The sequence below is a fragment of the Anas acuta genome, chromosome 25 (genome assembly GCF_963932015.1).
Source record: "Anas acuta chromosome 25, bAnaAcu1.1, whole genome shotgun sequence".
Lineage (NCBI taxonomy): Eukaryota > Metazoa > Chordata > Aves > Anseriformes > Anatidae > Anas > Anas acuta.
The window spans coordinates 4,900,905-4,928,183 of NC_089003.1; the positions used below are offsets into that span (position 1 = coordinate 4,900,905).

General features: G+C 53.5%; 1 protein-coding gene and 2 long non-coding RNA genes across 3 annotated transcripts in view; 1 reads left to right on the forward strand and 2 right to left on the reverse strand.

Moving 5' to 3' along the window:
- Positions 1-1,681: 1,681 nt before the first annotated feature.
- The window catches only part of LOC137844713 (uncharacterized), a 30,155-nt gene continuing 4,557 nt past the window's right edge, over positions 1,682-27,279 (reverse strand). Inside the window, exon 2 of the long non-coding RNA XR_011090007.1 lies at positions 1,682-2,049. This is a non-coding gene — a long non-coding RNA (uncharacterized lncRNA). The remainder of the gene's footprint in view (positions 2,050-27,279) is intronic.
- Positions 7,494-8,889, forward strand: LOC137844700 (feather keratin Cos2-3-like). Its single transcript, XM_068661240.1, has 2 exons — positions 7,494-7,754; positions 8,124-8,889. The coding sequence occupies exons 1-2, from the start codon at positions 7,650-7,652 to the stop codon at positions 8,448-8,450; spliced, it is 432 nt and encodes a 143-aa protein (XP_068517341.1). The 5' UTR covers positions 7,494-7,649; the 3' UTR covers positions 8,451-8,889.
- Positions 14,391-16,990, reverse strand: LOC137844709 (uncharacterized). The gene is made up of 3 exons (XR_011090003.1): positions 15,022-16,990; positions 14,734-14,777; positions 14,391-14,526 (listed from the first exon to the last, which is right to left on the reverse strand). It is a non-coding gene; the product is annotated as an uncharacterized lncRNA (long non-coding RNA).

Here is a 27,279-nt window from a genome sequence, read left to right on the forward strand (position 1 = left end):
ACAGAAGGAGGAGTCTTCATGCAATTGCTTTCAAAATGACGGACCTTCCTCACCTCCTCTGGCAAACATTGGCAGGAGCCTGACCAGGGGCTACCCTGAGATTTCTGAAAACTCGGCCCATGTCTCTCAGTAGGCCCTGGAGATCCCTGCACTGAAGGGCCTCTGCTCAGAGTGACCTCCTTTTCCTCTGTACACTCTTTAAAGTTTCCGGCAACCCAGCCTTGGCTGTAGATGTTTCTTCCCTCTGCGTATGCCCTCCTGAGCCGCCCAGCAAGAATTGTCTTGCCCTTGGTGGGTATAAGATGGGTGTTTAAGGAGCCTTTTCCCCACTCCCAGAACAATGGGAGGTTGCGACATGCTGCAGAGGGTCCTCTCTTGGACACTGCCCCTTGGGGCTGAAGAAGACATCCCTGCCTTTAACAGAGGTAGGGGCAATCTACCCTTGCCTTGCAGCATCTCTGCCCACAGCTCCCCCCTGTCCTGCAAACAGAGAGCACAACCTCTGCTGTCCTCACGGAAGAAGCTACGAGTCTGTGGGAGGCTGTGGAGGCTTGGCACCCTGTAGGCTCTTAGGAATGGGCTTCTTCTTGCTCAGGACAGTGCTGTGCTGGGGAAGCAGGTGGGGACAGAAGATGGATGGCAGATGTGGGGAATGGGTGGAATAAGTGCAGGGATGCCCGACTGCTTCTACTCCACCCTCATCTTCCCTTGTTTGCCCTACCTCAGGGCTATGGCCAGCACACATGGGCATGTGCGGCAGGAACATGTGTCCCATGAGGCCCAACCGCCCCCAGCACGGCACTTGGCAGGGCCCAGGTGATGGCACACATGCAGGGCTGATCCCCTTCCACAAGTCAGCATTGGTGTTCCCCGTCATGGACCATACACGTAAATCTCTAGTCCCTGAGGACCCTGAACCCATATGGGGTGGGTCAGTGCAAAGACAGCAGGCAGTTTGCATGCCCCCATGCTGCTCTAGGGTGCCCACTTGCCCCCAAGCATGCAACAGCTTTCCTCAGGTGCAGGACGTGCACTCACAGGGACTTCCTCATGCTCATTTCCACTTTTCCTGACCATTTGCTTTGCTCCTGCTCAGGCAAGTTGTTTCTCTGTTTCTTCTTTTGGTTATGTAGAGGCTATGTTCAGGACGCGTGCAGCTCTCTGTTGCCCAGTTGCACTTCAAGGATGCCCATTGTTTCCAGGCCCTGCTTGAGTGCTGGCAGACATTTTTCCTGTCAGTGCTTTGCAGCCCTTTGATGTTTCTCATCAGTATCTCATTAGAGCCTGGTTACATCTATGACAGGTCGCATCAGAAGGGCACCTTGTCCTTCCCTGCTCAATTACAGAGCTGTGTTCTTATGGATCCACTTATGGCCCTGCTTGGTACAGCCTTGTCATGTCCAGAAGGAATCAGCCATGCAGGCAAGAGAGATGAGCCAAAGGTGCACTGGGGTAAACCCTTTGTCTTTCCTGGTGCCAGAGGAATGGAGTCAGCCACAGCTGCAAGAGAATGCAACCAATTTAGCCCAGGTGAATGTATGGCACTGCCAGGGCTAAGGTGTGGGGTAGACCACAGGAAAGAGCTCTGACAAACATTTCTGCTTTGTTGGGATGGCCCATTGCCCTGGAAGGGCTTGGCCCATGTTGCAACCCAAAACATGACTGGTAGTTCCTGGAGACATTGGTTTCTTAATTGCTCTGCTGTTTATTGCCTACCTTGAATGCCCCAGGACACTGATAGCAATATATAAACCTTGTGTGTAGTTCTGGGTGCATGTCATTGGCAAACAGATAAAAGTGTGGTTGGGATCTGCCTCTGAGTTTGAACAAGGCAGATTATCTTGGGTGAGACACCCAATATGCTGAGAAAACACCTTTCTCTGAAATACGACATGTGAAGCTGCCCCCTTGCCTTCAGGAGAACCAGCCAGACATGGGTTGGATGGGATTCTATATCCTCTGCGATGCATTTCTGAGACAATGCTGGCCAGCCTTTATAGACAGGTTTGAGGAGATAGGCCTGGCTTCAGCACTGACTCCCAGGAGGACCTGGCAGTGTCTACGGGTGGAAATCTCTGACTGACAGGCACCATTAGGAGCCTCACAACAGTCTGCTTCTCCTATATATCCCAAGGTCATCGATGGACAGCCACTCAGAGGCACTCCAAACATTCAGTTACCCTGAATTAAACCAAGGATCCAAACTGTCCTGATTCGGTCCTTGTTTGGGCCTGAATTTGGGAGAAACTGAGGAACATTGTTGCAGAGTGAGGAAAAGGAGGGCTCAGGAGAAAGGGGCTGTGTTTCAGTGCCTCTTCCCTGCACACACCTCTGCCAGGCTGCTGCCATCTCCGTTCAGCTGCACCCAGGCTCCAGACCCTTTCAGCAGAACCGAAGTGCCTTGGAGGGGCCGGGCTGGCGGGGGAACCCCCGCGGCTGCGGGACGAGGTGGTCCTGGCGGGCGGAGCGGCAGCGCCCCCTGGGGGCTGTGCCCCTGCCTCGCCCCCGCCACACACGCCCGGCCCCGCCCGCCACGGTTCCTGCACGGCCGCAGCCCCGGCTCCTCTCCCCGTGGCTCTCAGGGCGCAGTAATACACCGCCGCGTCCCGAAGCCGGGGCTCGGTGACCAACAGGGCGCTGGACCGGCGGTCTCCTGCCACCGAGAGCCGCCCTGCCGGGTCCGTCACATCTCTGGACCCACTCTGAGCCGACACGAGGAATGCGGGTTCTCGGCCCGGGAACTGACGATACCAATAAATGATTTCATATGACTGGATGTTGGGGTGTGAGCAGGCGATGTTGATGCCGGTGCCCTCGGTGGTCTGTGCCCGTGGCTCCTGCTGCACCTGGGCTCTGCCTGCAGCCACTGCCAAGAAGAAAAGCAGGAGAAAACTCAGAAAATGGCTTTGCTTCCACCAAAAATGTCAGGAAAGGGGAAAGGGCAGAAGAAAACGGTTGACAGCCGATGCAAGCTTTTTCTCAGAAGAAAGCACACAAAGGACATTTCTCTGGGAAGGGTTATTTAGGGACCAGGTCGGAGCAGGGCTTTTTGGGAGGAGAGTCCGAGCCAGGAGGAGAAGGGAAGCAGGCAGCAATGAGTGGGGGTGTGCCGAAAGGAGAGGAGGAAGGCAGGGAGCAAGGCAAGGTGGGAGGCAACGGCCGGCTGAGCTCGCTGGAGGCAGGCGGGATGGCTGCAGAGGGAGGCCAGAGGGGAGCGAGGTCCGTAAGAAGCCGGCGGGCCAGAAGCGAGGGCAGCCCCGTCCCGTCCCGTCCCGTCCCGTCCCCGGCGCCGGCAGCCCCGCGCACCCAGGAGCACCGCGGCCAGCGCCGCCAGCCCTGCGGCCCGGCCCTGCCGCATCCCGCCGCTCCGCCGCCCGCGCCGCGCTGCCCCCGCCAGCCCCGGCTCTGCTCCGCCCGCGGCGCCTCCTCCCCGCCGCCGCCGCCCGGCGCCGCCAGCTCCGCCCCGGGGCCGCTCGGGGGCTGGCCCGGGCTGCGAGTGCTGGGCGCCTGTGGGCGGGCAGGGCTTCGGCTGCTGCCCGCGGGGCTCTGCCCGTCCTGCAGCCCAGCCCGGGATAGGAGAGGCAGAGGGAGAGAGAGTGGGAGATGGAGCGGGAGCGAAAGGGCGAGGGAGCAGAGACAGCATCTGCCCTTCTGCTACGGCAACTCCTTTGGGAGTGGGAAGGGGAGAGGAGGGCAGTGAATGGGGTAGGAGATGAGTAGGTAGAGAGGAGAGAAGGGGGAGAGGAGAAAGCAGCTGCCTGCCTGAAGCGTCCCCAGTGGAGGGCAACGGGTCAGGCTGGGCTGGGCCTGGGAGCTTGGTGCTGTGGTGCGCTGGTATCACAGCTGTGGCCGGCACTGCTGCAGGTGTGGAAAGCCAGCAGCAGGAACGGGTCCGGGGACACAGTGCCCCGACAGCACCCCAAACCGTACGGGGCCCTGCTGTCTGGCACTGCCCATTGAGCTGTCATCGTCGGTCGAGCGTCTCTGCCCAGATTGAGGGGCACAGTTGCCACTTTCCCATTTACAGGCTTCACGGCAATAGTAGCTGAGCACGTACCCAGGAGACACACAGGCAGGGACAAGCATGCCCATTTGGGGAAGATAGACGCAGGCCAGTACCCCCAGTAGCTGCTTTTGGAGACCCCAAATGGACTTGCCACATTTTCCTGGAGGCTGAGACCCCCTTTCCCTGCTCCAGGAGCTGCACGGGGACCCCTGGCTCCAGCAGCTGACAGCACAGGGCAGGGATGTCCTTGTGCTGAGTCTGACTCCAACGGCTAGCATCAAATCCACTTCTGCCACTCCATGAGGAATTGCTACGTTCTCCTTGCAGCACATGTGTGCATGGGACAGAGCGAGATTATGGAGACGTAAGGAAATATTCCAGAAGAGGACAGGACAGACAGCGGTGCTCACGTGCAGGGCCCAGCCACGCAAGTACAGGCTGCAGCCCCTTTTACACCCTGCTCTGTCTGCCCTAGTGTGCTCCTCCCAGCTCCCAATTCCCTGCACGTCCCCTCATGGGGTTATATAGGTCTGTCCTGCACCCACCCCAGCGTGTGTCCTAGCTCACAGCTGTAGGAGGTGCAAGGCCCAAGCTTATCTTCCTGTGGCTTCTTGATAGGCCACCAACTGGTGTTGTGACTGCCCACATTTGATCTCTTCTCTTCCTCCTTCATCATCTATCAGTCAGGTTTGTATCCCTGTGTGTTGTTTCCAGCTTCCTGCAGTTCTTTCTCTCGGCCCCCCTCCCAAGTGCTGAAGGGCTGCTTCTAGGGTAGGAAACAAGGAGGGAGGAGCTGAAAGGTAAGAAAGAAAATAAGGGCTGCTGTGGAAGCAGTGATGGCAGCTTCCCCAAGACCTCCATGTCAGAAGAGAGTAGAGAAAACAGCATGGCCCTGAAAGCAGAGACAGCGAACACAGCAGAGGAAACAAAGAAACAACCTCCCTCTGTTTCTCAGGTTTCGCATTGCTTCCTTCATTTTCTTGGTCCCTATGCTGCAGATTGGTGCATGGAGCAGGGGCATCACAGCCCTGGAGAAGATGGATACCACTTTGTTGTGGGAGAAGTTTGCAATGGGGTGGGTATAGAGGAGGGAACGTAGCCCCCGGCATGATACAAGTGCAGGGAAGTGAGAGTGAGCAGACAGTGTCTTGTGTCTCCTCACACGTCTACATTCAGAGGGAGACCAGGAGCACCCTGCAGGAGCTCAAGGAGCACAGGAAAACTGGTGGTGCTGTTGTATTTAAGGAGCACAGCAGTCCAGAAGCTCTCTGCAGAAGGCAGCTGCATGACTGACAGCGAGTCCCAGAAGAAGCTGCGATTGTGTAGGGCCAGAGCAGGGCAAACGAAGGGTGAGCGCCGCTTCCATGTATATTTCATCCATATAACCAAACCTACCAATTTCTGAAATTGCACGCATTAGCCCCAGACTTGCTATGCTTCATCTCCAGAGTTCAGCTCTGTTTCCTTTGAATCCCCCTGTGAAGTGGGAGTAGACAATACACATGTCTGTTTGGCTTTCTGTGTTGCACCCACGGGGTCTTTCCCTCCTCCCACAGCACAGCAACACCAGGACCCATGTTCCTCTCGTTCGATGCCATTTCTGCCCAAGTTTTCAGGCCCTGCATGACTCAGCACCAGGCCCATGAGTCACAGATGTATGTGTGGCATTGGTTTCCCCATGGGGGACCTCTGTCCCACCCCACACACCACTGACACTGCACCGGCAGCAGATCCACGCAGGGCTGGGCCTGCACAAAGATGGCAGGATTTCTCAGCCTTTCTCCTTGTGCATAAAGCTAATGCCATCCTTTTGAACTCTCTAGCCATGGGGAGTGCAGCTGTGTCCTGGCCTGGAGAGGCAGGGAGGGGTGACTGCCACCATGCTCTTACACTCTGAATCCTGTGGTACAGAATTAAAGAAAGCATCCAAACTGTTGTGGGCCCATCCTTGTTGGGGACTGACATTGGCAATGAACTTCTTAGGGTCAGGAGAAAGAGGGCTTCAGATACAGAAGGCTGCATTTCAGCATATGTGCTGTAGGCACTTCTGGGCTGTTTTTGTTCTGTGATTGTTCAGCTGTTCTCAGGTTCCTTCTTGCTCTCTTCTTGCCAAGTAAACATCCACCACACAGCTCTCTCACACCCCCTGCTGAAAGTAAGATGTTGGGAGAGAATGTGATTTAAGCTAAAGGGCTTGCAAGTATAGATAGGGACAATATAATTAAATGAAAAAGGAAGCATAATTATAAAACTAAAGAGTGAAAAGTATTTGGAAACAAACTGAGAGAAAATTATACTCCACTTCCCATCAGCAAGTGATGTTCGTTGAAGTCTTTGGAAGCACTGACTTAGTATGCTCACCCCTGTTTTTCCTTCCCCTTTCACATCTTTACTGCTAAGTGTGACATCATCCAGTAAGGAACATCCCTTTGGTTGGTTTAGGTCAGGTGCCCTGGTGATGTCCCCTCCCAACCTCGTGCCCACCCCCCACCTCCCGGCTTTGGGGGGCTTGGAGAGAGTCTTGATGCTGTGTCAGCACTGCCCCACTATAGCCCCAATGTTGGTGTGATGGCAATGCTGTTCTAGCTCCAAGTGCTTAGCACAGCACTCTAGGGGCTGCTGTGGGGAATGTTGAGTCTGTCCCACATAGCCCCAATACAGGCCAGTGCCCACAAGGGAGGAACATGTGCATGAACGTGACACAGTGTACAGCAAAGATTCTGGACAGCATTTGAGCAAAGCACATTGTTTGACGTGGTAGAGAGGGGAGGTGGACTGGGAGCCTTGCAGAAGGCGCTGGAGCCAGGGCTCTTGACAAGACAATGTCAGCTTTCTTGGGCCTTCAACTTAAGGCCTGAGAATCCTATTTGTTAGCCTGAGTAGCAGTGGCAAGGAAAGTGCTGGAGTGCCCCGACTGATCACTGGTGGGTGTCATGACAGAAATAAGCTTGCGTCATGTAAGGAGATGGTGTATGATTTTATTCATTTTTTTTTTGAAGCAAAAAACGAAAGGCATCAAGTTATGGGAGTGAAGAAGGAATTCCCTATGGACAGGATCTGCAGTGTGTGTCTTGGGAAAACCCAGCCGGCTCTGTCCGATGCTGGTAGAAGGCAGGATCACCTGCACATGAAAGCATTCCTTTCTGTGTACATTCATCTTGTTATTCCTTCTAACTAAAACAGCCACTGACCCGTTGGACCTTTCTTTTGTGATCCAGAAAGGGCCCTGCACAACCTCTCCCCCTTTACAGACACCCCTGGGTCAGAGCAGGAGGAGGCAAAACAGGCCAGCAGGTTTTCCCTGAGGGCAGTGTCAGCAGGGTTAGGGTCACACGCAGGAGCTGGGTCACCTGTAGCCAAAAGGGCCCCAGAGAGTCCCTAGGGAGTCACCCTGACTGAAAACATTTGCCTTTACTGGACTCTTCCAGCACGTGAGCTGAGTCTTCTGCCCACACTGAAATGCGTTGCCTGGAAATACTTGGGCCTCCCTACCTGCCACTCAGGAGTTGCCTTCTCTGGGGAAAGGACATAAAGCAGGAAATGAAAAGCAGCATCACAGGAAGGCAACACACATCCCGTATCATTAGGTGGGATGTTTTGCATTCAAGAGCAGCTTGTCAGAAAATAGTCCCTGCTTCAAGGGATGCCTCTGGACATGGGGCAGCTAAGGCCCACTATAAAAGCCAGCCCAGCTCCATGCTCTCTCATCCACTTCTCTGGCCTTCTTCTTGTTGGGATCCAGGTGAGTGTGAAGCCCCTTCTTGTCCCCCTCATTCTCCCACAGGAGGACTCAGTTCCTTGGACCTTTCAGCTGCTATCAGCTGTGTGCCCTGCCAAATCTTGGGACTGCTGATTGTGGGAGAGTCAAGAGGTAGAAGGTTTGTCATGGAGGAAGATTGGGCCTTTGGTGTGATGGCTCTTATGCTGGAGCCTAGGGTGTATCCTGGCTGCGGTGGCTCTTTTTGGGCCCTGTCAGGATGCAGCCAAGAATGCCTCGCACATCCCTGCACAGCCTCCAGCTCACAGTACTGCCTGTGCCTTGGTTCTGTTAGGGTGGGGTGACTGGCTGCTCCTCATGCATGTCCATGTTAAACTTCCTATCTGCCCTCTCTCCCAGGTGAACCTCCTGCCACCAGACATGTCCTGCTACGACCAGTGCCGGCCATGCCAGCCCTGCGGCCCGACCCCGCTGGCCAGCAGCTGCAACGAGCCCTGCGTCAGGCAGTGCCAGAACTCCACCATTGTCATCCAGCCCTCTCCCGTGGTGGTGACCCTGCCCGGCCCCATCCTCAGCTCCTTCCCGCAGAACACGGCTGTGGGATCCTCCACCTCTGCTGCCGTTGGCAGCATCCTCAGCTGTGACGGCGTCCCCATCAACTCTGGGTGCTGTGACCTCTCCTGCATTACCAGCCGCTACTGTGGCAGCAGGTGCCGCCCCTGCTAAAGATGCCAGACAGTGCCCCAGACCAGGACCCCAGGAACTCACAACATGCTGCTGGCCAAAATGGATGGAAGAAGAGAACTCATGTTGTTGTTCTAAGAGGACCTGACCATCTCTGGCTTGTCCTGTAAGGATAGATAGGAAGGGGCCAGCCTGGAGTCTATGACAACATGGCCAATGTCTTCCTATCCAGTTTTCTACACGCTCTTTTTCTTTCTTTGCTTTCTTGCCCTCTCCTTTGTGTGAGGCCCCCAGAAACCAGCCTGGAGAGACCTGGTAGACCCTCTCCCCATGTGGGCCAGGTAGATTGATGCCCTGTTGCAAGTCTGCCATTGGAAAAGCTGAACAGATTTTTGTCTGCTCCTGCTGTGCTACGATCTCGGGGCCTCCTCTTGGAGTCACCTCCTTTCCCTCCTGAGCCTTGATAAACATTTGCAGCAACCCTGAGTGTGTCCCTGTGTGGTCTTTTCATCTGGATACTGATGGCCAAGGGAGAAAACCATTCCTTAGTGGGAATAGGCTGGGGGCACTGCCTCATTCCTCTAGGCACTGGAGGGTGGGGCATACTGCAGCAATTCCTCTTTCAGGCAGTGTCTCTTGAAGGTGAGGAAGACATCCCTAGTTCCATCACAGCCAATAGCCACCAGTCCGTGACTTGTGGCATCTCCGCCTAGACAAGCGCTGTTGACATTGTAGGCCCGAGCTCTTGGGGCAGAGTGTTCGTCTTGCTTTGGGTGGAGCTGTGCTGGGGGTGGAGGCTGAGACCAATATGACCCCAAAGGACTGCAGAAACTGGGAATGGGTAATTGTCTTGGTGATGGCCCTCTGTCCCTCATCGACTTTCACATTTCCTCCACCACCTAATCATGGGCATCATGTCTGGGCATGAAGAGCAGGAACAGTTTCCCTGTGCATCCCCATCACACTACAGCACAGCGTCTGGCATGGCCCAGCTGTTGCCAAGATGCATAGGGCTGAGGAGATCCACAGGTTCGTACTGGTACCAGTCCCATCAGGCCACACACTGGAGTCCCCAGGCCCTGTGAACTCAATTCCTTTTTCATAAAGGCAGGCCCAGGGCAGGGACCAATGCCCAAACACTCACGGCTGCTCAGTCTTGCTTTCTTTTCCCCAAGCATGGATCAGCTTTCATCAGGCCCTGGAACTCAGAGACCCCATAGGTTGCACAATTGCACCATGCTCCAGAAAAGACATTCTGTGGGGGCAGGGATCCCACAGTCTCTGCTGAGACATAGCAGTGAGAATGGGACCTGATTGTGCACTCAGCAAGATCTGTGTATGGGCCGTGAATGGCACAGGGCATGCACCAGCCCAACCACAGGGCACACGCTGGGGGATCTTCTCCCAGGCACCAAGCTCCTCTGTCATTCCCAGAGCCATGAGGATGATGTGGCCCTTGTGCTCCATGTAGCCCCACTGCTCTCCACACCCAGGTGAGGGCCTTCCCACAGTAGCACACCTCGGGGCCCTGTGGTGTGGGGGTACTTTACTTTCACAAAGACTCTTGGCCCCTAGTCCAAAGACTCTGCTCAAGCTCAGGCCTAGCATGGCATTGCCCCAGCTCTGCTGCCTGTGTGCCTGTGCCTGGGCTGGCCAAATCTTGTCAGTCTGTCCTAGCCAGCCTCTTAGGTGGTGCAGGGCCATCACTGGATGGAGCCTTCATCCAGGCCTCTCTGGAGTCTGGCCTATCAGGTATTAGCCCCGGCCCAGCTCTCACGCTGGGACCGAGACTTTCTACGCGTAACACATCCATTGCTTGGGTTAGAGCAATAATCAATAGGTGCTTCTGAGCCAGAATTATCTCCTGGCTAACACTGAAGTCTGAGATGGAGGAGCATATTCACAATTTGTAGATTCACAATTGTCTTGGAAATGACAGAATCCTTCTGGAGAACAAGTCCCCTCCACATCCAGAGTTGTTGCACAGCCAGGGCACCTTCCTGCACCAGCGTGTCACTCACAGCACAGAAGTACAAGGCGCTGTCAGAAAGCTCGACTTCCTTCAGCCGCAGAACACTGGATTTCCTCTCAGTGTTCAGCTCCGTGGTGAGACGGTCGCTCTGCTTGGTGCCTGCTCCTGCTTGATAGGAAATCCGTTGAGGGGCTTGTCCCTTCTTCTGCTGGTACCAGAACCAGGCATCAGGTGTGGAGCTCTGGTACGTGCAATGGGTCTGGAAGGTGTTTCCCTGCTCCACAGTGACTTGTCCTTCTTGCTGCATGACGGACACCTGCCCCGTGGTTTCTGGAAGAAAGAGAAGTTCAGCAGTTCTGTGGGGATATCTCCAGACAGCCAAACAGGAGTGAATTCAGACCTGTGGGAGATAAGGCCCCCTGTCCTTTACTGGGCTGAAAGGTCCCCAGGGCTGGGGCACAGCAAGGTGGTTTGGGGGCAGAGCTCAGAGCTCCCTGGCCAGAGCGGACCCTGAGGAAAGCTGTGCTGTGTGCCTGCTCCTCCTGCCTCACACATCAGGCAGAAGACAGACTGGACACCCTGGTAATGTCCATGGGAGGAGAGCTTTCATGTCCCTGTATCCACTTGGACACAATCTGGCTGTTTCTATAGGAAAGGGAGAAATGAGGGACGGCAGAGACTGATGAAATCTTCTCTGGTTACAGTAGGCGGACCAGAAGAGAGACGCAGAAAAGGGATGGACTGAAAGGACGAGAGAAGCAGGAGAGGTCTCTTCTCCATCTCCTCATTCCAAATTTCGAAGAATAACAGCAATGTGAGATAACCAGTCCAAGAACCAGAAACAGGAGACAACATTTACCAACATTTTCCCTGTGATTCATAATCTCTTTTTCACATAAATGTGGTAAGGCTGACGAGGGCTTCCTGGGAAAAGAAGATTTATGTCTTGATTAAAAGCCAGCACTTACCCAGCAGTTGCCCCAGGAAGGCAGTGAGGATGAGATACTCACGGTGCATGCTGAGACCGATCCTCTTGTTTGCTGTGGGAGAGAGAGTCAGAAAAGCACCTCCCAGCCCCAAGAGAACAGAGCTGCCGGAAATGACTCTGCTGGGGGAACAGGAGGAGATTCAGCAAAGATAAATTTTCTGTTCTGACTGTGCCCCAAATGCTCCCTGGGGTTTCTCCCTCCTCCAGCAGGAGCAACCTCTGAGGATTGTCACAGTCAGGGGAACTCTGGGAGCCGCATCATGTGCAGGGGCTGCTCTTGTCTCCTCTCCCAGTGGGGTCCTCACCTCCCCAGCTACATCTGCCTTCTCTTCTGCACAGGCACTGTTTGGCCATGGCTGATGTCAGGACAGTCTTCCCCACTGAGCTTGTTCTTTCTACCTTGGGGTCCTCTGCTCCATAGAAATGTTTCTGTTTCCTGTGTGAGGAGTAGATGCCTTTCACATCCCCAGAAAGAAGGGAGGAACCATGCTACGCAGCAGCCAGGGTTTCTGGCTGTGTCCTGTTCTGGTGGGATAACCTAGCATTTGCAAGAAGAACGGGGCTCCACTGGGGTGTTGGATGGCACGAGCCTAGAGGGGACAAGGACAACCTGTTCCATAGGGCAAGGGGTGAGGAGTCAGCAGGGAAAAGGATGTGGGTTCAGTGGGTCACGTGCACTCACAATGATGGGCCACAGGGGGCACCCACCCGGGGCCACATCCCCAGCAGTTTCTGCTTCCCTGATGCTTGGGCCCCCTCTATCACCACCCCTAACACCTTGTCTGGCTTGGCTGTGCCTGGCTAGTTGCCTTGTCAATGCCTCAGATGTGTACTTCTCAGACATCCAAAGGAATGACACTCCAAGCCCTGCAGCCCCCAACTGCTCCTTTCATAGCCCCCAGGCAGTGTGAACGTTCTCCCTCTCTCCAAAAATATTTACCGCATGAAGCAGTGAATCCTCTTCACTGCCTGTGGTGTCCCGAAACAGAAGGAGATTTTTCGTGGAGAAGTTTGGGATCTGCATGGCAGCTGGCCTGAATAGGCACAGAGCTCTGCTGTGCTGTACAGAGCTGTGCTGTCCACATCCTTTGGCACGTGGTAGTGTGCATGTGGCAAGTCTGTAGGAGTGAAGCAACGTGTTGTTGTTTGATGAATAGAGCTCTCCATTTCAAAGAAGAATTACACAAAATCCCAGAAAATCTCCAAAGAAAACAATGCCAGTGAATCTCAGCAGGAGCAGGATCTGCAGCATGTGCCTTGCCCTGACAAGTGGTCTGTCTTATGTTCCTTGGTGAGCTCCACCACAACCACTCTCTTACTCCCCCTCATCAGAAGAGGGTGAGAAGAAAAAAAAATAATATAAGGGAAAAGTAAGAGAGAGAAATAAGCAAGGGCTGCACAGAAGCACAGAGAGAAAAGAAAATTATTCTCTACTTCCCCTCAAAAAGTGATGTTTGGCCATCTCCTGGCAAGCAGGGCCTCAATACTCATAGCGATTGTTTGGGAGGACAGATGTCTTCATAATGAGAGCTCCCCGCTTTCCTTCCCCTTTGCCGCCTTTTATTGCTGAGTGTGACATCACATGGAATGGAATATCCCTTTGGACGATATGGGTCAGCTGCCATGGTGATGTCCCCTCCCTCCTTTTGCCAACCCTCCACTTCCTGGCTTTGGAGGTGTTGGAGAAAGAATCTTGATGTTGTGCCAGCGCTGGTCCATAATTGCCCAAACATTGTTGCGATGGCAGTGGAGTTCTAGCTCTAAGTGCAGAGCACAGCACCCTAGGGGCTACTGTGGGGAATGTTATTTCTGTCCCAGACAGTCCCAGTACAGCTCCATAAATCAGGGACAACTCTTTGGGCCTGACTATTCAGCCAGTTTCTAACCCAATGAAGCATGCGCCAGTCCAAGCCATGAGCAGCCAGTTTCTTGAGGAGAATGCTGTGGGAAACGGTGTCAAAAGCCTTGCTGAAGTCAAGGTAGACCACATCCACAGCCTTTCCCTCATCCACCCAGAGCGTCACTGTGTCATAGAAGGAGATCAGGTTCGTCAAGCAGGACCTGCCTTTCATAAACTCATGCTGACTGGGCCTGATCGCCTTCCAGCCCACTCCTTCTCAATTTTCCACATTGCAGCTAACAGCCAGCTAACTCTCCTTCCTTCCTTTTCTCTTTCCTTACTGTACATGCATCTTTCCATTTATTAAATTCATTCCTTGAGGGATTTGGATTGTGGTGTATTGAGCTTAGCCATTGCTGCTTTGCATCTTGCCTTCCATTTCCAAGAAAACCCTTTCACAGTGGGGCCCATTTCTCAAGGGAACCATTCATTATTCTAACACAAGGCTCCTGCTGACTACACCCAGCTCTGTCTCCCAACACTACAGAGCACTGGCAGGTTCTCTAGGGATCCTTGGCGGAATGAGGACTGGCCACAGGTCGTGGTTGTAATTAGGGATGTATTATTACATAATAAATTACTAGAAATACTAAAAATTACTACAAAATCCTAAAGCTTACTACAAATAAATTGCTAGTTTGATTACTAGCTTGATAACACCAATGCCCTTTCTCGCCACAATGGTGGGTATCTCAGCATGCTGGGGCCAGTGAGAGGGAGAGACAAGGAGGCAGGGGTGCACATTAACAGCCCCTTCCACATGATGAATATTTGCCTTGCTGTTGGTTATGCTAACCACACTGCCAGGCATCAGGAGCAGGGGCTGCTGGCTCAGCACAAGCCCCAGGTGTCCTTGCTGGGCAGGCTCAGCTCAGAGCGCTATGCAAACTGTGATGAGACGGAACTGCACCTCACAGCACCCGCACCTTCCTGTATAAAGCTGCAAGCTGAAGGCACCAGTGTGGGCTCAGTGCACACAGGTAGACAGCGCTGTCCTGGAGCTTGGCATCTTGCACGTGGAGAAGCACCTGGGAGTTCTCCATGGAGAGCACAGAGGAGATCCTCTCAGAATGCACATGAGGCTTGAACTTGCTCACCTGCAGCAAGAACTGAGGGGACTGGGTCAGGCGCTGCTGGTACCAGAAGATATAGGGTGTAGAGGTGCTGGTGGAGAAATTGCAGTGCAGAGTAGCGTTGTGTCCCACCTGGATGGCAGTTTCTTGTGCAAACTGCACCACAGAGTCCTTCTGTGCATGACCTGCAAAGCCAGAACAGCATCTCAGCACTGCTTGAAGATGTATCTGTTCTCCCCCTCTCTCTCCTGTGTCTATCAGCTCACCAACTTGTTCACTGTCCCCACTCTCCATCTCCCTTTTCATGGGCTATAGAATGCTGAGCTAAGTACACATGCACTCTTCTTTCTGCAGGTGTTATTCAATTCCCATAACCAAGTCTGTCAGCTTACCTACTTTTTAGGAGTATCTCACCAGGATTTGAGTCCTTATGTACCTGTGAACAATGCATGTATGAATGCTAGGCATCTGCAAAGGAAAAGTGTAGAAGCTTATTCATCCCTGTACACTCGTTGCTCCTGACATCTCCCAGACTGTCTCCCGTACTGGTCTTCAGCCCCTGCTCTCCCTACAGAAAACACTTCTAGTTCTTCCAGGAGGAAGGAGTCCAATTTCCCCCCTCCAGAAATGATGGGATGCCATCTTGACCCTAGCTTGCCCTCCTGAATGTCACATCTCACCAAAGTCTGACAGTGCCAACAAGGCTGCCAGGAAAAGCAGGACCATGTCACGCTCTCGCCTTCACAGGGTGCCCACGTAGTGCCTGGAAAGAGGGAGCTCAAGCTTGCAAGTTCACTTCCCCCTCTGCCAGCTCAAAGCAGCCTCTAAACCTCAGCGCAGAGGGTGGAGCAAAGCTCTCCCCCTGCTGCTCCTTGGGGCTCACCTCTGCCCCAGCAAGGCTCTCAAGAGAGGGACGGACTAGTGGCTAAAGCAGTCAGAAAGGAATCCAGCCAATCTTTGCCGTGCCCTAGGATCCCCATGGCCAGCCAGAAGTGTTCCAGCACAGGGAGCGTCACACTTGTGCAGTTAGCTCACAGCTGAAAGCCTGTGAAGGCTAGGACATTTCACTTGGTCAGCTGGAAGGCAAAAGGACACCAACATGGCCACTGTGTGCTTCCCTCTTTTTGCCCCTTCTGGCAGGTGGGCAGCCCCAGCAAGGGGCAAGTGTCCCCAGTGGCCTCCCCCTCCCATCCAGAACCCGGCCAGACACAGAGTTCTGCACCCACCTCTGCTGTCAATGAAGATGGGATTGCTTCCCCCACCCCTCTTCCACCCAATCCCCTGGGAGAGCCACACATTATCTGGCAGGGAAGGACGCCCCACCACAGCCCTCTGCTCAGCAGTCAGCACCTCTGCACACACAGACGGGAGTGAATCCTGCACCAAGGGCAGACCTTCAACAGCGCTGGCTAGTGCAGCAAACCCCTCAGTGACTCAGTCCTTTGGCAAGATCCAAGGTTCCAACACGTGTCATTAAAGTGAGTGACCAGCACAGATATTTGTTGTATTGCCAGGACATCATCTCAGCACCAGAGGTCCTGGATTTGGGCTTAGGAAGAAACCTGTACAACAAGCTCTTAAAAAGAGACCACTAAAGAGAATGGAGGAAACCCAGTGTGGCTGTTCTGAGGCTCCCTCGGGCCCATGCTGTTTAACTCCAGGCCCTGCAAGGGGACTTCCAAGCACCGGCAGCGACCCCACGCGGCCCGACTGTGGCTGTGCACCCGCCTCGCCCACGCCCCACCTGCCCGGCCCCACGCACTGCGGGACACCCCCTGATGCCTCCAGCTGCACAGGCCGTTGGCTGCCTTTGCTGCAAGGGCGCGCTGCTGGCTCGTGTGTGGCTGGGTGCCTCCTGCACCCAAAAGCCTTTCCTGAGGGTTTGCTTCCTTGGCAGCCAGCCCCCATCCTGAATTACTCTGGGGGCTCTTCCTACCCAAGAGGAAAATCCTTTTCTTTGCTCCTTTGCACCAAAATGAGGTTCTGGTCAGCCCCTTCCTCCAGCCAGCCTGTGTTCTCCACAACACATTTGTGACCTACACAGTCACCACCTGTGTGCCCTGGCTGGGGACCATGCACAAACGAGGGTGCCCTCCTTCGGACTGCTTGTGACCCTAATGAAAGCATTCAGCAGGACTGGATGTCTGGCACTGCCAGCTGCTACTCAGGCAGAAGGTGCCCTCCACGCCAAAGCTGCAGGCTTGGGCCTCCGGGAAGGGCTCTCAGGAGCTATGAACACTGTGCCAGACAGTCAGCCATACTGAAGACTCCAAATGCTGAGAATTCATTTGGCACAAGGGGGAGTGGGATGGGGACACAGAAATTACTCTTGCTATTGTGTGATCCCTTTGCTGTGATATTCTACACATGGAGGAGTTCGCCTTAACTCTCAGGCGAACCAGCCAGTCCAGGCAGAACCAGCCATGGGAATCTGTCCCCTCTGCGATGCATTTCTGAGACAATGCTGGCAGGCCTTTATAGACAGGTGTGAGGAGATGGGCCTGGCACTGGCATTGACTCACAGATGAACCTGGCAGTGTCCAGGGTTGGAAATCTCTGACTGACAGGCACTATCAGGAGCCTTACAGCAGTCTGCTTCTCCTTTACATCCCAAGGTCATCGATGGACAGCCACGCTGAGGCATTCCAAACATTGTTACCCTGAATTAAACCAAGGATCCAAACTGTCCTGATTCGGTCCTTGTTGGGGCCTGAATTCTGCAGGAACAAAGGGTGATTGTTGCAGTGTGAGGAAAAGGAGGGCTCAGGAGAAAGGGGCTGTGTTTCAGTGTCTCTTCCCTGCACACACCTCTGAGAGGCTGGTGCCATCTCCGTTCAGAATATACCAGAATAGTCTCAGAATATACCAGGATGTGCTGCGTAATCCCAGAATTACCAAGATATAAAAAGGGACCCTGGTGGGGGTGAGGTGCGCGCCATTGATGGAGCTGAGACTCCCCGGCTGCCCAGCGCTGTTTTGCTTGCTGTTGCTTACTCAATAAATTCCTTTCTATTATTAATGCAATGCTATCTGAAAATTAATTAAGGGGGCAACTTATAACAGTATTAGCCCCCGTGCAGCTCTCACGCTGGGACTGAGACTTTCTACGCATAACACATCTATTGCCTGGGTTAGAGCAATAATCAATAGGTGCTCCTGAGCCAGAACTATCTCCTGGCTAACACTGAAGTCTGAGATGAAGGAGCATATTCACAATTTGGAGATTCACCTTTGTCTTGGAAACGACAAAATCCGTCTGGAGAACAAGTGAAATTTTTGATTCATCTTTCCTATTCCTGAGCTTTCGTGCTGCAATATGAGCAGCAGAAAACATCAACAAAAAGCGTCTTCCATTTTTTTTCTCATTCGGATTCTCAAACTGGTATTTAACAGCTGTTTGTTCAGCCCCAGGCATGTTCCCAGGCAAGAACCAGAGGGAAAGCACTGTTCCTGCAGAGGTGTTCAATGTCTCCAGAGAATCCTTGGGGCAGTGATCCCGGGGGTAGATCAGACCCTTTCTGAGACAAGGCAGAGGCTGGTGCTGCCTTCCCTGAGAGCACAGAGAAAAGAGGGCCCATGGCTGTCCCCTGCTGGGAGCTGCCTGGGCCAAGCTTTTCTTTCTCCAGGTTGCGTTGCTTCTTGTTCTTGCAAACAGACAGAAGAGCTTCCTGAAGCCTGGGGACATCAAAACACCATATTCAACATGGTTTTGAGACGGAGGAAGGTTCATCAGCACAGCCTCGATTCTCCTGTCTGGCCTTGGCATTTGCAGCCTGCAGGATGCCTGGCTTGTCCCAGACACGCACCAGGTTGTCCCAGACACGCAATCCCACACTGCTGCAGGAGCTGGTCACTATGACACTGCTTCCTGTGCAGGGACTGAGGATGATCATACATGCCTCCAGCTCCCCTGAGGAGACATCAACGAACTCAGTGGGTTGTAAGTCTTCATTTATCTCTTGCTCTGATTGCTTACTGTGAAGAACATGGAGAGCATGGCCTTTGGCACTAGGGGCTGCTCTATTTTTCCTGTCCCTCAGGCACAGGCTTTGGACATGGACTGGCTGGAGGTCTGCAGATAACCTGGTGGCTGGGATGCAAATCCATTGCTATTGACTGACTCATTGAAGAGAGGGAAGTACCCTGTAAATCTCTGTCAGAACTACATCTAGGGGTCTCTGGCCTGGGCTAGCCAGGGCTCAAAGCAAGCAGCTTTATCATGGGCTTGAAGGAATTTACTCACCCTGGGGATGAGGGGCTGAGGGCAAGCCCCCAGGGGAGTTCTGTTTCCCAGCAGGCTCTGCCCTAGTCTGGCAGCCCAAATGGGAGGAAAGTAGAGCACTGTGGCCCATGTCAACCAGTCAAGGTCAGCCCTCTCTGCACAGCCAAAGACATCAGGCTGTTTGGGAAAGAGGATTGGGCTGGTAGATCCTGGAGTGAACAAGGAAAACAGCACAGCCAGGGGAGAGTTGAGTGCCCCATCCCAGAGCTCTGCCTTGCACAGACACATCCCCTCCACATGCAGAGTTGTTGCACAGCCAGGGCAGCTCTGTGCACCAGGGTGTCACGCACAGCACAGAGGTACAAGGCGCTGTCAGAGAGCTCGACTTCCTTCAGATGCAGAACACTGGATTTCCCCTTATTGTTCAGCTCCGTGGTGAAACGGTCCTTCTGCTTGGTGCCTGCTACTGCTTGATGTGTAATCAGCTGAGGGGCTTGTCCCTTCTTTTGCTGGTACCAGAGCAAGCCATTAAAGTTGGAGGTTTCATATGTGCAATTTGTCTGGAAGGTGTTTCCCTGCTCCACGGTGACTTGTCCTTCTTCCTGGGTGATGGACACCTGCCCCATGGTTTCTGGAAGAAAGAGAAGTTCAGCAGTTCTGTGGGGAAATCTCCAGACAGCCAAACAGGAGTGAATTCAGACCTGTGGGAGATAAGGCCCCCTGTCCTTTACTGGGCTGAAAGGTTCCCAGGGCTGGGGCACAGCAAGGTGGTTTGGGGGCAGAGCTCAGAGCTCCCTGGCCAGAGCGGACCCTGAGGAGAGCTGTGCTGTGTGCCTGCTCCTCCTGCCTCACACATCAGGCAGAAGACAGACTGGACACCCCGGTAATGTCCATGGGAGGAGAGCTTTCATGTCCTGTATTGACTTGGACACAATCTGTTTTTTTCTATAGGAAAGGGCGAAATGAGGGACTGCAGAGACTGATGAAACCTTCTCTGGTGACAGTAGGTGGACCAGAAGAGAGAGGCAGAAAAGACATGGACTGAAAGGATGAGAGAAGCAGGAGAGGTCTGTTCTTCATCTCCATTTCCAAATTTTGAAGAATAACAGTATCATGATAGAAACCGGCCAAGAACCAGAAACAGGAGACAACATTTACCAACATTTTCCCTGTGATTCAAAAGCTGTTCCCCACATAAACGTGGTAAGGCTTCCTGGGGAAAGCAGATTTATACCTTGATTAAAAGCCAGCACTTACCCAGCAGTTGCCCCAGGAAGGCAGTGAAGATGAGATACCCACAGTGCATGCTGAGACCGATCCTCTTGTTTGCTGTGGGAGAGAGAGTCAGAAAAGCACCTCCCAGCCCCAAGAGAACAGAGCTGCCGGAAATGACTCTGCTGGGGGAACAGGAGGAGATTCAGCAAAGATAAATTTTCTGTTCTGACTGTGCCCCAAATGCTCCCTGGGGTTTCTCCCTCCTCCAGCAGGAGCAACCTCTGAGGATTGTCACAGTCAGGGGAACTCTGGGAGCCGCATCATGTGCAGGGGCTGCTCTTGTCTCCTCTCCCAGTGGGGTCCTGCCTTCTCTTCTTCACACACACTGCTTGGCCATGGCTGATGTGAGGGCAGTCTTCTCCACTGAGATTGTGCACCTTCACCTGGGGTCCTCAGCTCCATGGGGATGTTCCTGTTTCCTGTGGGAGGACAAGACACTTTGATTTCTCTTTCACATCCCCAGAAAGAAGGGAGGAATCATGCTATGCAGCAGCCAGGGTTTCTGGCTGTGTCCTGTTCTGGTGGGATAACCTAGCATTTGCAAGAGGAACGGGGCTCCATTGGGGTGTTGGGTGGCACAAGCCCAGAGGGGACAAGGACAACCTGTTCCATAGGGCAAGGGGTGAGGAGTCAGCAGGGAAAAGGATGTGGGTTCAGTGGGTCACATGCATTTACAATGATGGGCCACAGGGGGCACCCACCCAGGGCCACATCCCCAACGGTTTCTGCTTCCCTGATGCTTGGGCTCCCTCTATCACCACCCCTAACACCTTGTCTGGCTTGGCTGCACCTGGCTAGTTGCGTTGTCTTCCCCCATACCTCCCTCAGTACACCTCAAATGTAGAATTCTCAGACACACAAAGGAATGTCACTCCAAGTCCTGCAGCCCCCAACTGTTCCTTTTATACCCCCCAGGCAGCGTGAACGTTCTCCCCCTCTCCAAAAAAGTTTACTGCACAAAGCAGTGAATCCTCCTCATTGCTTGTGTTTTCCTGAAACAGATGGAGATTTTTCGTGGAGAAGTTTGGGATCTGCATGGCAGCTCACCTGAGTAGGCACAGAGCTCTGCTGTGCTGTACAGAGCTGTGCTGTCCACATCCTGAGCCCAAGATCTTGTCCCCATATCTGTTCTTCATACCTTGTACCCAGATCTGCTCCCCACACCTGCTCCCTAGAGCTGGATCCCACAGAGCTCTTCCCAGTACAGAGTTCCCAGATCGGGTTCCCATGACCCGGGCATGAACACCTGGTCTGCAGATCTGCTCCCACAGACCTGCTGCCCAGACCTGATCCTTAGATCTGGATCACAGCTCTTGGCCCCATATAGCCCAGTAGATTGCAACAGCTTGCCAGTGAGGGGCACTGTGGTTTCCGGAGGCCAGCCATGGCTGGCTGGTGGGGGTCCACCACCGCACTTGGGAGATTCCAGCAGCTTGCCGGCAAGGGTCCACTGTAGCTCCTGGAGAGCCAGGCATGGCTCTTCGGTGCGAGTCTGCTGTGGCACTTGGGAAACCACTGCTGATCATTAGCGGGGGTCCGCTGCCACACCCTCAGTCCGACGCAGGTCACTGGCAGGGTTCCGCTGCCACACCCGGGAGACCACAGCAGCTCGCCAGTGAGGTTGCGCTGCAGCTCCTGGAGGCCTGCTGCAGCTGGCAGACCTGGTCCCAAGACGTGCTCCACCAGGACCTGCTCCCTACACCTTCTCCTCACACCTGTTCCACAGATCTGGTCCCTAGACATGCTCGCTAGAGCTGCTCCCCAGAGCTGGCTCCACAGACCTGCTCATATGACCTGCTCTGCACACCTGTTCCACCTATCTGGTCTTGAGAACTGCTCCCCAGACTGGTTTCCCAGAGGTGGTCCCCAGAGTTGTTTCCCAGAAGTGGTCTGCAGACCTGCTCCCCAGATCTGTTCTTCAGTTCTGCTCTCACAAACCTGGTATCCAGACCTGCTCTTCACACCTGGTCTCCAGTTCTACCCCCAAGATCTGGTCTCCAGAGCTAGTTCACAGACGTGGTCCCCACTCCTGGTGCCCAGACATGGTTCCCGAATCTGGTCCCCAGACCTGTACTCCTGAGAGCTGGTCTCCTGACCCGGTCATCAGAGTGGGTGCCCAGGGCTGCTCCTCAGAGTTAGTGCCCAGGACTGATTCCTAGACCAGGTTCCCAGATCAGCTCTCCAGACCTTCTCCCCACACCTCTTCCGCAGATCTGGTCCCCAGAAGTGCTCACTGCACATGGCAGTGAGCATGTGGCAAGTCTGTAGGAGTGAAGCAATGTGTTGTTTGATGAATAGTTTTCCATTTCTAAGAAGAATCACAAAAAATCCCAGAAAATCTCCAAAGATAACAATGCCAGTGAATCTCAGCAGGAACGGGATCTGCAGCAAGTGGTCTGTCTTATGTTCCTTTTGTGAGCTCCACCACAACCACTCCCTCACTCTCCCTCATCAGAAGAAGAAGCGGAAAAGAAAGAAATTTGGTATAAAGCAAAAGTAAGAGAAGAAAATAAGCAAAGGCTGCATGGAAGCACAGAGAGAAAAGAAAATTATCCTCTACTTCCCCTCAAAAAGTGAGGTTTGGCCGTCTCCTGGCAAGCAGGGCCTCAATACTCATAGCGATTGTTTGGGAGGACAGATGTCTTCATAATGAGAGCTCCCCGCTTTCCTTCCCCTTTGCCGCCTTTTATTGCTGAGTGTGACATCACATGGTATGGAATATCCCTTTGGATGGTATGGGTCAGTTGCCCTGGCGATGTCCCCTCCTGCCTCTTTCCCACCCTCCACTTCCTGGCTTTGGAGGTGTTGGAGAAAGAATCTTGATGTTGTGCCAACACTGGAGTTCTAGCTCCAAGTGAAGAGCACAGCACTCTAGAGACTACTGTGGAGAATGTTAATTCTGTCCCAGGCAGTCCCAGTACAGCTTCATAAATCAGGGTTCCCAGCTTCAGGAAAAAAAAAAAAAAAAAAAAAAGCCTATGCTATTCCCTTTTTCTTTGAGAGTTTGGCTCCATTTGACTTTTGAATATATCACCTAGCAATGCAATTTGAATAGACAGCTAAATACAAAGATTAGACGTATTCTAATATGAACTCACTGTGTAGTATCCTAAGAGTAAAAATCACTCCCCTGTACAGGGAGACCCTGGCCCAACATGGGACCCTTCCTCTCTGAGGATGTGCAGAAGGAAAAGTGCAGATGCTTATTCATCCCTGTACACTCGTTGCTCCTGACATCTGCCAGACTGTCTCCCGTACTGGTCTGCAGCCCCTGCTCTCCCTGCAGAAAACACTTCCAGTTCTTCCAGGGAGGCAGGACTCCAATTTCCCCCCTCCAGAAATGTTGGGATGCCATCTGGCCCCTAGCTTGCCCTCCTGAATGTCACATCTCACCAAAGTCTGACAGTGCCAACAAGGCTGCCAGGAAAAGCAGGATCATGTCACGCTCTCGCCTTCACAGGGTGCCCACATAGTGCCTGGAAAGAGGGAGCTCAAGCTTGCGAGTTCACTTCCCCCTCTGCCAGCTCAAAGCAGCCTCTAAACCTCAGCACAGAGGGTGGAGCAAAGCTCTCCCCCTAGTCTCAAGACTAGTGGTTAAAGCAGTCAGAAAGGAATCCAGCCAATCTTTGCTTTTGCCTAGGATCCCCATGGCCAGCCAGAAGTGTTCCAGCACAGGGAGCGTCACACTTGTGCAGTTAGCTCAAAACTGCAGGCCTGTGAAGGCTAGGACATTTCACCTGGTCAGCGGTAAGGCAAAAGGGCAACGACATCGCCCCTGTCTGCTTCCCTCTTCTGGCCCCTTCTGGCAGGTGGGCAGCCCCAGCAAGGGGCAAGTGTCCCCATTGGCCTCCCTCTGCCATCCAACCTGCAAGGGGACTTCCAAGCAACGCCAGGATGCCCACGTGGCTCCGGCTGTGGCTGTGTCTCTGGCAGGCTGGTGCCATCTCCGTTCAGCTGCACCCAGACTCCAGACCCTTTCAGCAGAACCAAAGTGCCTTGGAGGGGCCGGGCTGGCGGGGGAACCCCCGCGGCTCCTCATAAGACTTGTTCTCCAGACCCCTCACCAGCTTCGTTGCCCTTCTCTGCACTTGCTCAGGCTCCTCCATGCCCTTCTTGTAGTGAGGGGCCCAAAACTGAACACAGTACTCGAGGTGCAGCCTCACCAGAGCCGAGTACAGGGGGACGATCACTTCCCATGACCTGCTGGCCACACTGCTTCTGATACAAGCCAGGATGCTGTTGGCCTTCTTGGCCCCCTGAGCACACTGCTGGCTCATATTCAGCCGACTATCAACCAATACTCCCAGGTCCTTCTCTGCCAGGCAGCTTTCCAAGCACTCATCTCCCAGCCTGTAGCTCTGCTTGGAGTTGTTGTGCCCCAGGTGCAGGACCCGGCACTTGGCCTTGTTGAACTTCATACGGTTGGCCTCAGCTCATCCAAATCATTCTGCAGAGCCTTCCTTCCTCGAGCAGATTGACACATGCACCTAACTTGGTGTCATCTGAAAACTTACTGAGGGTGCACTCGATCCTCTCTTCCACATCATCAATAAAGATATTAAAGAGAACTGGCTCTAGTACTGAGCCCTGGGGGACGCCACTAGTGACTAGCCTCCAGCTGGATTTGACTCCATTCAAGGCCAATAGGCCTTGGTCAAAAGGCACGTCCAGGTCAGCAGGGGGCGTAACAGCGAAAGCCTTCGACGGCTGTAGCAGCAGCGGGGCCAGTGGCATAGATTGTGGCCCCACGTGGCTCTTTAAAGCCTCAGAGACTGCTTGCCAGGTGCCGAGCAATCCCACTGCAACCTTGTCGTTTTTAGTAGCAGAGTCACACACCTTGACCTCAATTTGGTCCCATATTTCAGGATCATAAACCGTCTGATTGTTAATAAGGAGAATAAGATGTAAGGTTACCAGGACTGTCTTTGTTCCAAAGGACGTATGATTCCCCATAATGCGCAACTGCTTACCAGCAAGGGGCAGTTGTGTGCACAGGTCCGCTTCTTTCAGCTTTATCTTCTTTCCAGCTCTGGTGCGCCTATTTCCAGCAACTTTCTGTACGAGCTTCTTTGAGCAGTTTGCTGAGTTTGGCCAAACCTATCTTCATGAGGAGATCAGTGTGCCTGTTCCAGTCCTGGTCTCCGTTCTGCTAGCCTGTTCCTTTTCATTCCTTCTTTCTGCTCCTTTACTAATGACATAACTTCATCGTGTTGCCTTCTTTTTTTTCTTTTTTCTTTTTTTTTTCAATCTTGAGGGCAGGCTCCCCTCTTACACCCTTCTCTCCACAGCAGTTCTTTTCAAAACAATTTTTAATTGGTCAAACAACTTTGAATATAACAACAACAGCAAACACCCAGAAATTTCCATGCCTTAAGGGCTGGAGAACAAGAAAACCCAGACTGCATGGAGTCTCCTGAATCACCCTTCTTTGTTCCCTCTAAATTCTTTTACATTCCTGATGGACTCATCGTTAGGAGTCTAATGTTATCATTAATCACGGGGCTTGCCAACCCCCATGGCCACACTCCCACATCTCCCCCTTCTTTATTAATATCTACCATTTTCTCGACTCGAATTACCACTCCATATGTAACACCAGCAAGGGGCAAGAATCCCCAGTGGCCTCCCCCTCCCATCCAGAACCCAGCCCCAGACACAGAGGTCTGCACCCACCTCTGCTGTCAATGAAGATGGGATTGCTTCCCCCACCCCTTCCCCACAACCCCCTTGGAAAAGCCACGTTCTCTCAAGTTGGCAGGGAAGGACGCCCCACCACAGCGCTCTGCTCAGCAGTCAGCAGCTCTGCACACACACACAGGAGTGAATCCTGCACCAAGGGCAGACCTTCAGCAGCGCGGGCTAGTGCAGCAAACTCCTCTACAACTCAGTCCTTTGGCAAGATCCAAGGTTCCAATATGTGTCATTAGAGTGAGTGACCAGCACAGATATTTGTTGTATTGCCAGGACATCATCTCAGCACCAGAGGTCCTGGATTTGGGCTTAGGAAGAAACCTGTACAACAAGCTCTTAAAAAGAGACCACTAAAGAGAATGGAGGAAACCCAGTGTGGCTGTTCTGAGGCTCCCTCGGGCCCATGCTGTTTAACTCCAGGCCCTGCAAGGGGACTTCCAAGCACCGGCAGCGACCCCACGCGGCCCGACTGTGGCTGTGCACCCGCCTCGCCCACGCCCCACCTGCCCGGCCCCACGCACTGCGGGACACCCCCTGATGCCTCCAGCTGCACAGGCCGTTGGCTGCCTTTGCTGCAAGGGCGCGCTGCTGGCTCGTGTGTGGCTGGGTGCCTCCTGCACCCAAAAGCCTTTCCTGAGGGTCTGCTTCCTTGGCAGCCAGCCCCCACCCTGAATTACTCTGGGGGTGCTTCCTACCCAAGAGGAAAATCCTTTTCTTTGCTCCTTTGCACCAAAATGAGGTTCTGGTCAGCCCCTTTCTCCAGCCAGCCTGTATTCTCCACAACACATTTGTGACCTACACAGTCACCACCTGTGTGCCCTGGCTGGGGACCATGCACAAACGAGGGTGCCCTCCTTCGGTCTGCTTGTGGCCCTAATGAAAGCATTCAGCAGGACTAGGTGTCTGGCACTGCCAGCTGCTACTCAGGCAGAAGGTGCCCTCCACGCCAAAGCTGCAGGCTCAGGCCTGCGGGAAGGGCTCCCAGGAACTATGAAAACTGTGCTTAATGGGCAGCCATGCTGAAGCACTCCAAACACTGAGCATTCCTCTGGTGCAAGGCGTGGATCAATTTACTCTTGCCACTGTGTGATCCCTTTGCTGTGAAATCCCACATGTGGAGGAGTGACAGTTGTCCCTTTGCCTTCAGGAGAACCAGTCTAACATGGGGTGCATGAGAATCTGCCTGCTTTCCGATGTATTTCTGAGACAATGCTGGCAGGCCTTTATAGACAAGTGAGAGGAGATAGGCCTGGCTTCAGCACTGACTCCCAGGAGGACCTGGCAGTGTCTACGGGTGGAAATCTCTGACTGACAGACACTATCAGGAGCCTTACAGCAGTCTGCTTCTCCTGTACATCCCAAGGTCAACTATGGACAGCCACTCAGAGGCACTCCAAACGTTGCTATCCTGAATTAAACCAAGGATCCAAACTGTCCTGATATGGTCCTTGTTTGGGCCTGAAGATGGCAGGAACAGAGGGTGATTGTTGCAGCGGGACAAAAAGGAGGGCTCAGGAGAAAGGAGCTGTATTTTCCAGTGCCTCTTCCCTGCACACACCTCTGAGAGGCTGGTGCCATCTGCGTTCAGCTGCTCTCAGGCTCCTACTGACAATGGGAACCCGCTCCCCTGCAGGACTCATGCACAGAGCACAGGAGAGTGCTACAACTGTGCACATTCCCTCATGATAAAGGGGAAACAAGGACACAGTCACGTGCTCATCTATACCTGCATGGAGTCCTGGACAAATCT